Source organism: Limulus polyphemus, unplaced genomic scaffold (assembly GCF_000517525.1).
Source record: "Limulus polyphemus unplaced genomic scaffold, Limulus_polyphemus-2.1.2 Scaffold3152, whole genome shotgun sequence".
Taxonomy (NCBI): Eukaryota; Metazoa; Arthropoda; class Merostomata; order Xiphosura; family Limulidae; genus Limulus; species Limulus polyphemus.
Genome location: NW_013668762.1, coordinates 76,449 through 86,844, shown reverse-complemented (window position 1 = coordinate 86,844; position 10,396 = coordinate 76,449). Strand labels below are relative to the sequence as shown.

At 39.3% G+C, this 10,396-nt stretch overlaps 1 protein-coding gene across 1 annotated transcript in view; it reads right to left on the bottom strand.

The window, feature by feature from the left end:
* LOC106468758 (chordin-like) overlaps positions 1–10,396 on the bottom strand; it is an 84,651-nt gene that overhangs the window by 36,781 nt on the left and 37,474 nt on the right. The window contains exon 3 of the mRNA XM_022397121.1: positions 4,958–5,084. Within this exon, the coding sequence (XP_022252829.1) occupies positions 4,958–5,084 (127 nt within the window). The remainder of the gene's footprint in view (positions 1–4,957; positions 5,085–10,396) is intronic.

Genomic DNA, 10,396 nt, shown 5'->3' with positions numbered 1-10,396 from the left:
GTAAAATACAAGATCACTACTAGACTTTAATGAACTATATTGAGCCAACACTAACTTCCAATTGAACATGGGTCCCCCAGAACTGTCTGGATACCTTTAGGGAGGGAGTTGCGAAAGTTTGGGAATTCCCAAAGGAAATAGTTAAGAGAGGAGTCAAGATCAGTTTGATAAGTTGAATATTTTGTGATCAGTTATTACATTCTTAATAACCTCAACCCAGCTGACTTACATACGGAGGTTATGTGAAACGTCCCAGCTATAACATCGTTTGAACTGAGCGATTTTTTTTTTGTGTGTGGTCTAACAACCAATGCGATATTCGTCGTCGAATTTATAGTTAAAACCATATTCATGAATCTCAGAAACCTGCGCACTTTGTCACAACAGATGTCGCTGCTCTAAATGTAAAATAGCGCGTGTTTACACGCAGATCACAAAACAGGAGTCACGTGCAGGGGGGTGGCTAACACAGGACCTTATCAGGTGTAATTATGTTTATACGGTATTTAATGTTTCTGGTTAGATCATCGTTACAAATCTTGTCGATAAAACCGTCGTCACAGGTGATTTCATGGTGAGAACTATCGTCTTGTGGTTACAGTCGTCATAAGCCAATATCACGAGCTATAGTTAAGAAATTTTCACCAGTTCTCACATAACACCGACTAATCATCTCGCAAGGTTTAAAACAAACTGATAATTATAACATATAATTTTGATTAAAAAAAATTCCAAAGGTATCCCGCTCGTATTGAGCACTTAACACGAGACAAAAACACCGATTTTAATGATTCTGAGGTGGCAGTTCGACTAATAAATTTATAATTCTGTAGAATTATATGCCCCCCCCCACCGTCCCCCAATTGCCACAAAGGCATATCTGCCGACTTACAACGCTAGAAACCGGGTTTCGATACCCGTGGTGCGCAGAGCACAGATAGCCCATTGTGTAGCTTTGTACTTAACTTCAAACAAACAAAGAATTGTGCGTGGACTTTTCTCTACGTTAAAACGCTTATATTTGGGAGCTTTCAGCAGTCTCACCTGAGACGGGTTTCTACGATGATAAAAAATTCTGTATCGTTCGGTAGAATTAATTTTACCTGCGTTATGATTCTTAAAACAAGTGTATTATCTACAAGTCATTTTAGAATTCCGAACAATGGCCTCAGGGTTTAAAAGTCATCACGCGCATCTCGCTTAACGCTGTTTTGTATACGAAATACGAGGCTTAATGTTACAAATTACCGCATATTACACATTCTCATTAAATAGTTTATTAGAAAGTTTATAGGGGGCGCGATGTGGGAACTCTCATATATAAGTACACGGGTGCATACGCCATTTATGCCAAGAATTTGATTTGATGGTTCCTTTTTTTTGAGCTGAGATCGGTATTAAACTTTTCACCGCGCAGGGTGAAGAGAAGCAAAAAGTTTCTAACCACCCCGGGTTGTCTCTCAGGCCCAAAAAAATCTTTTATTGAGGCTTGAAAGATTTTTAAACCTAAATTCCTGCCACGAAATTATTTGATACGCTATTTTGTGTTTGTTAATTTGTTTGTAATTAAATCAAGCACAAAGCTACACAATGGGCTATCTGAGCTCTGCCCACCAGGGGTATCGAAACCCGGATTCTAGCGTTGTAAGTCCACAGACGTACCGCTGTGCCACTCGGGGGGGGGGGGGCATTTTGGAAACAGTGAATAGGAGTGACTCGAAAACAGTGTTAGGCTTAACTTATCGATTAATTAAATAATAAAAACATACATAAAGATACATACATACACATTTCCGAAATTAATGATTATACGAGCTTTTAAACGTGATTTTATAAGACAATTCATTTGAACTTTCAGAAGAGACTTTCCTCGGTGTCTAATCAATGCTGTTTGCTAACGGTGAATTTTTCCGGAAAATACGTTCTTTTGATTATTCAGTTAGTAGCATAAGCACCTTGCTCGGGTGACTAATATATGTCTCTTAAACTAGGTGAACCGGGTGTGCGAATCTAAGGGTTTCTCTGATAGCGTCCCTTTTCGGCAAACTGTGTATGCGTTATAGGTGTGACGATCAAATCCCACTATTCGATTAGAGTTAACCCAAGAGTTAGACCCAAAGCGCAGAGTGTGATTTTTGTATATATTTTTTTGGCGGTAATGGGGTTCGAACCATGGAACGCCGGACCCACAGTCTGGTCCGCCACGCTAGCCACTGGGCAGCACTCAAGTTTTCTAGACCTTTAACGATGTCAAACTTATTTTCTCCCTCCATCTTTTCATAGTACAACATCACTGTGATGATTTTAACACTTAAGGACAGTTTCTTACTCCAGTAAAAGTGCGTGTGTGTGTGTGTGGTTGGCGAGGGAGAGGGGTAATTGAGTCAAAAGGAAAATACATAATTACTAAAATTACTAAAAGGGGTCATAAACTAATAATAATTAAAATACGAATCTTCCCAATTTGGGGGGGAGGGGATTTTGGTTTGTTTTGAGCCCTCGCGCAAAGCTACACGAGGGCTATCTGCGCTAGCCGTCCCTAATTTAGTAGTGAAAGACTAGAAGAGAAGGCAGCTAGTCCTCACCACCCACAGCCAATTCTTGGGCTAGTCATTTACCAATAAATGGTGAGATTGACCGTCACATTATAGCGCCCCCACGGCTGAAAGGGCGAGTATGTTTAGTTGGACGGGGATTCGAACCCGCGACCCTCAGATTGCTGGGGAAAGAAATCCTTCTGCAACATATAAACACTGAACGCAAATTCCACACGTTTGTTTTGTCCTGGACGACAAAAATAAGCGTTAGACACTTTTAAAGTGTCCTGAAACTCAAGACACAATGTTAATTGAAAAAGAACAACACGTTTTTCTTCATTCAAACTTTTTGTTTTGTTTTGTTTTCAGTACAAACCCAGAAATAAAAGAACATTGTTTTGTTTCAAAGCTTCCGGTCAACCCACTTTTAACAATAAGCGAACAGTGACCACTTTTTGTTTACGGAACAGCTCAACAACAATGACTCTGTTGATGTCGAGTCTACGCGGTCGTAATAAGCAGCTCGTTAGTATAGAAGTTGCTACTCGACATAAATATCCAAGCACAGAAAAACAACAGACCTGATAAAGACAAACGTAAGAGAATTGAAGAATGAAGAATAGTCTAATCACAGTTTACTAAACAATCAACTCCTTACCAAAAAAAACATAAAAGTGAACTAACAATACCCTTATTGATATACCCGACATACTTGACACTAAGCCTTTCTTCTTTTTTATCTACGTGAATTCAGTTACAACACACGGAGTCCTACAATTAATTATATTGTTGTGATGTTTCACGCTCTATTCTACTCATTCATTTTTTTAACGGACCGAGAAACTGAGATTAAGAAGTGAAGTTTGACATGACCTCGCATGACAGGGCACTCGACTCGCAACCTGAAGGTTGAGGGCTCGAATTCGGTGACGGAACATTCTCGCCCTTTCAGCGGTGTGCCCCCCCCCCAGTGGCACAGCGGTATGTCTGCGGACTTACAGTGCTAGAAACCGGGTTTCGATACCCGTGGTTGGCAGAGCACAGATAGCCCTTGTGCAGCTTTGTGCATAATTAAAAACAAACAAACAGCGGTGTGGGCGTTAAAACGTGACTGCCAATGACGGTAATCGCTGGTAAGAGAGTAGTTCAAGAGTTGGCGGTTGGTGGTGTTGAGTAGCTAGCTGCCTTTCCTCTCCTCGTATATCACTTCAAAATTAAGCCCTCAAGTAGTTCGCGCGAAATTCACCAAACAAGCACATGGAGTTTTTGTTGTTGTTTTTTCGAAAATTCCTGCAAAGCACGAATTAAATTATTAAAATTTATCGATAAGCTAATTATTCTGTAATACAGATTACCACTGGAGAGTCGTTGTTAAAACAAAGACAGTTCTCATCAGATGACGCAATGCATTCTGGTCATTATTGGTTTCCGTTTCCTCGTGTATCAAATGACAACAGTTAGGTAGTTATACGGGATCTGTCTTCATTTTTAAAACTTTTAGAACGTTATGGTTCTGATCTATTTATTGAACTTGGGGCTTTTGATCAGTTAAGCACACTGGGCTATTTGTGCTTTGCTCTGTTCACCATGGCTTTTGATCATTTCGCTTAGTTGTTCTTAAGCACACTGGGCTATGTGCTGTGCTCACCAAGGCTTTTGATCAGTTAAGCACACTGGGCTATTTGTGCTGTGCTCACCACGGCTTTTGATCAGTTAAGCACACTGGGCTACTTGTGCTGTGCTCACCACGGCTTTTGATCAGTTAAGCACACTGGGCTATTTGTGCTGTGCTCACCACGGCTTTTGATAAAGTTCTTGTTAGTCGCTACCCGTTGATAATTTTTTTACAACCGAATGTTAAACTGATTAGCTTTCGATATGTTCTTGAACGTTCTAGAACTGGAAGGAAAGGAACTAACTGGTGGAAACTCTTGTTGTTAGGCTGCAGGACCTCGGGGCCATATATTGTTGTTTTCCCGAACTTATAATGCATACTGGAGTGATTTAGACATTTTAACAATAGAGTTAGAAAAAAAAAAAAGAGTTAGCCCTGATGAAGCCGCAGTGGCGAAACGTTGGCTAGCTCTTGTACTATTAGTCCTGATGAAGCCGCAGTGGCGAAACGTTGGCTAGCTCTTGTACTATTAGCCCTGATGAAGCTGCAGTGCCCAAACGTTGGCTAGCTCTTGTACTATTAGCCCTGATGAAGCTGCAGTAGCGAAACGTTGTCTAGTTCTTTTACTATTAGCTCCAATAAAGCCGCAGTGCCCAAACATTGGCTAGCTCTTGTACTATTAGCCCTGGTGAAACCGCAGTAGCGAAACATTGGCTACCTCTTGTACTGTTAGCCCTGATGAAGCCGCAATAAGTGTTTCTATTATTATCTGGAAAGTGAAGTGTTTTTTTTCTCAATCACTTACCTTCTCCTGGACACGACTTGCAACATCTCTCCGGAAGAAGAACTGGCTCGTCACAAGTTAGTTTCGGACAACTATTCTTGATGTTTTTGCACTTGGTTCGTGCCACGATGCGACGTTTTCGTTGCACCTGGAAACCAACGATATATTCACAGTGAGAAACTGACCATGATTACCAAAGAAAGTTACGCCGAGCTCGATAATTCCGAATCTGTTACACTCATGGAATGTCTGTCTGCTCAACAAGTTCGTTGTATAACGTTTCACAGTTTCATATTGATAAATAACTGTCACGAGAGACAGCCTTACAGAGAGTAATTTATACCTAGTCAATTAACAATTGAAATCGCTCAGTAATTGTTTGTTTGAAGTTAAGCACAAAGCAACACAATGGACTATCTGTGCTCTGCTCACCACGGGTATCGAAACCCATATTCTAGCATTGTTAGTCCGCAGACATGCCACTGGGGGGCCGCTCAGTAATAACAACACCATAATTTTTTTAAAGATTCAAAACGTATAAGAATTTTTACTCATATTAGTTTTTTAGATCTATAAACTTACTGAAAATTTTTATCTGGAGAAGGGTCCCCACGATTAGCAATTTAAAGCACTTCAGTAATAACACATTAAATTTCTTAGAGATTCAAAACTTAAAATAATCTTTACTCGTATTAGTTTTTAGATCTATAAACTTACTGAAAATTTTTGCCGGGGGAGGGGTCCCCATAATTAACAGAATCAATTACAGATATGGGGAGGGGTCCCTATAATTAACAGAGCAAGTTACAGATATGGGGAGGGGTCCCTATAATTAACAGAGCCAGTTACAGATATGGGGAGGGGTCCCCATAATTTACAGACAGTTATAATAATTCACCGAATTAATGGTAGAATAATTTCCGTGTCTTCGAAAAACCACAAAAAAATAAAAATAAAACAAAACCCGATAACCATGAGCATCTGACTTTGTAGCAAGAAAAATTCGTTTCGTTCTTTTAAAACTCAGAAACAAAATTTTTGCCGTTTTATCTCAGCCGAGTTACCGTTTTTGTAATTTGAAAACCAACAAGATTAAGCAGGTATTTCAGGATATATTGAAATGTTCGCAATAGGGAATTACTGAAACTTTATCAAGCATTAAAAACACCAAATGGCACCCTATAATCAAATGGGGTGAGGGAACCTATCCCTTCTCCCTTTAGTCACGTGGATTAGAGGTGCTTGTGCTGATAACCCTAGTTAGAACTTACTTCTTTAGGTACCCGGGTGTGTCATTGGTTAGTTTATGGATTTACAACGATAACATCCGGGGTTCGATCTACCACCGTTGTCAGATTACAGATAGTCCACTGTGCAGCTTTGCAATAAAGCACGTGAGCAAAATTAACCAAAATACCATCTTCGGAGAGTTATCAGGTTTCTTGTTTTGTGATTTATCTGATTTTTGATCTTGCGTGATTGTACTCTTGTGTTGTGACGATGTATAATATATACACTTTTTTTAAAAAAAAATCCGCTACAGCTCTTTGACTTTAAAAAGAAGTAATGAGAATGAAGCATCTTCTAATGAGTGGGTGTTTTTAGAAAGTTACGAATAAGTAACATCGTATTTAAGAGTTAAAACTCTTGATATTTTTATTAACCGTTGAGCAGGTGTACACATGAACAAAAAGAAACTCACCTTGGACGGCACGTGACGCGTAGGGCGGGGGGTATTACTTAAAAATTGCTGTGTGTAATTATTATGATGGGCGGTAGCTCGTAATCTGGTGGTCATAAAAAAAAAATAAAGTCATGCATTTTTGTGTAGGTGGCGCAGAGGTGCAATGACATATTCGGGACGACAGTGACGAGATGGACGTGTCACCTATGGTATGGAGACAAATTATGTACGTGACGCCATACAAAAAGATCTCATAAAGGTGTGGCATACGTTGATTGATAGAAACGTGAAGATGAAATAGCGTCTTTTGTAGATGCCTGCTGGAGAGGGTTCTTTTTCGACCAATATGGCGGCGTTTGTCCTCCAGACCGTATGGCTCCCTCCATTCAGACTAAGAAGAAAAGCTGAGCCGTTCCGGATTAGAATAATTCTTTTTCAGTTCGAAACTATTTCTCCCCGTTCAGAATCCACAGCTTAGCGAGACAGGCTAACAGACAAAGAATTCCTAGCTTGTCAGGTCAACAAACAAGGCGTAGAAGTCTTTTGACAAATTACCACTTCATATAGTTGGCTACAATGGTGTATCTTCTATGAATAACCTTATTCTGGACGTTTCGCATTCGTAAAATTCGCGACTGTTCATGCATACAATAAGATGTTAAATAGAGGGGATAGAAATTGGAGTCGATTTGTGGGCTGGACAAGTAAGGCCAAGATCGCCATCATATTCTGGTCACTCACAGAACCCCGATATTCTAACAATTATGCGTTTCTCGTAAAGAGATGAAATCAAAATTATTTCAATGTAAAATTCAGTAATATCGTAAATGTGAAACAAAAGGACCAGAAACGTGAGACACAATGTAAAATTCAGTAATATCGTAAATGTGAAACAAAAGGACCAGAAACGTGAGGACACAATGTAAAATTCAGTAATATTGTAAATGTAAAACAAACTTGATACCAGTATGATAATCGCCATTTTCGGAATGTAATATTTAATAAAGATTAAAATGGATACTGCCACTTGTCGCTATAAAAAAAAACCGTAACGTCTCTAATATATTTTTGTACCATACAGTTCAGCGATTGATATAATACAACGTCTAACATATGGCGCATAAGTCAAATGAGGTTCTCGTTTTTGACCTCCTCCACCAGAGGTTATATTTTCATCCCGGTGTGTGTGTGTGTGTGTGTGTGTGTGTGTGTGTGTGTTTGTTTGTTTGTTTGTCAGAAAGATTTCTCTAAAACGGCTATATGGATTTGGACGAATGTTTGTACACATCTGGTTTATGCCCCAACTTAGAAGTGGTTAGTTTTTGAAGGGTCAAGGTCACATCAAGGCCACGGAAATCCAAAACAATCATGGGGACCGATTATTCACACTATTTGTGCTCTATAACTCAGTCAAAAATAATCAGATTTTGATGAAGAATATTATTTCTCATTGTCCTTTCAAAAATGATCCGTGTCCGTGGATAACTACGGACATACAGACACATTTTTGTATTCTTTGAGAGCCGAATATAATCAACGTTGCGTAGCGTAGTTGTGTGTTCTACTGAGTGCCCTCTAGTTTGGGTACATTTCTCAGAAATACTAATCAAGCCCAGTTTTCTTTGGTCTAAACTGTCAAACCCAGTTCTTTGGTCTAAACTGTCAAACCCAGTTCTTTAGTCTAAACTGTCAAACCCGTAAAACTGTCAAACCCAGTTCTTTGGTCTAAAACTGTCAAACCCAGTTCTTTGGTCTAAAACTGTCAAACCCAGTTCTTTGGTCTAAAACTGTCAAACCCAGTTCTTTGGTCTAAAACTGTCAAACCCAGTTCTTTGGTCTAAACTGTCAAACCCAGTTCATTGGTCTACATTGTCAAACCCAGTTCTTTGGTCTAAACTGTCAAACCCAGTTCTTTGGTCTAAAACTGTCAAACCCAGTTCATTGGTCTAAACTGTCAAACCTAGTTCATTGGTCTAAACTGTCAAACCCAGTTCTTTGGTCTAAACTGTCAAACCCAGTTCATTGGTCTAAACTGTCAAACCCAGTTCATTGGTCTCAGCTGTCAAACCTAGTTCATTGGTCTAAACTGTCAAACCCAGTTCATTGGTCTAGACTGTCAAACCCAGTTCATTGGTCTAAACTGTCAAACCCAGTTCATTGGTCTACATTGTCAAACCCAGAAACCCAGTTCTTTGGTCTAACCGTTAAACCGAAGCTTCTGGAATATAAATCTGATTAAAATAATAGTTCACAAAATTTCAAACGATCTACAAGAATGAAGGGTAGATTTGTTAAACGGATAAAATAATCGCATGCAGTTCTGAATCTAACCCTAGTAGTATAAACAAAACAATTAGGGACCCTGGCCAAATAAGGACACTAAACAAAACAATTAGGGACCCTGGCCAAATAAGGACATTAAACAAAACAATTAGGGACCCTGGCCAAATAAGGACAAAAGTGATTTACGCAAATCTTTTATCACAAAAAAAAATCAGGTTTGGAATATTTACATGTCTCATCACTAATCGGTTCCAACTTCCCCTTTTTGTAAGCGAAATGACACCTAAACACTAAGCCCATCTGCGAAGGATAGCTCTATAAAGTCCGGAGTTCGATCCATGCAGTAGGCACAACGCGGGTGGTCCATTGTTCAATTGGGCGCTTAAAAACAAACAAACTTAGAAACTTTATACAGATTATATAAAAAAAAACGTTGAAAAAAAATTGAAAGATAACGAAAATGAAAAACTTTCGTAACCTTTAATTGACGAATAATAAGAACGTAAATCAGACACAAGCACACACTCTTATTCAACTGTCGAACAGGACGTTTTAAAGTGAATGTTGTTGTTGTTTTTTGTAAAAACAGTAAATATGACGTCTAAAGCAGCTCGCATTCTTAACGGAAAACGATACTAAATACTAGGTAATTATTGTAATTACTTTTCAGCAGAAGCTTATTGGTAGCAACAACCAACCATCTTACGTGGGCATTACACAACCACCAAAGTAATAATAAGGTTTCGGTGTTCTGCCAATTGGACTGACGTATAGTATTACGTGCTACTTTTCTGCCCAACACTACAGTCTTGCAACACGCAACTTTCAAGGCGTCAAGGATCTGCGAAACACTCAAGACACTTTTACCTAAATTTTGTTTCTTTATACATTTGCTCACGCATTTTGTTCCGTGACGTCAAGATAATATTACAAGCTATGTTAAAATAAGAATGTTTTAACTTTCTATTTTCAATGAGCTCTGACGTCATCTTGAATGAGTCTTGTTTCTTATTTTTTTATGTTGTCATTTTCGAAATAAAACGAGATCTATAAACTTACTTAAAATTTTTGCCGGGGGAGGGGTCCCCATAATTAACAGAATCAATTACAGATATGGGGAGGGGTCCCTATAATTAACAGAGCCAGTTACAGATATGGGGAGGGGTCCCTATAATTAACAGAGCCAGTTACAGATATGGGGAGGGTCCCAAACATTTTTTTTTCTCAAAATTTTCAATGTTTTTTTTAAATAATCTCGATAATTTAACCTTAACTACCCTTTTGAATTTCAAGGAGGTTAATGTATTCTCGAGGCCCGGCATGGCCAGGTGGTTATGGCACTCGACTCGCAATCTGAGGGTCGCGGGTTCGAATCCCCGTCACACCAAACGTGCCCGCACTTTCAGCCGTGGGGGCGTTATAATGTGACGGTCAATCCCACTATTCGTTGGTAAAAGAGTAGCCCAAGAGTTGGCGGCGGGTGGTGATGACTA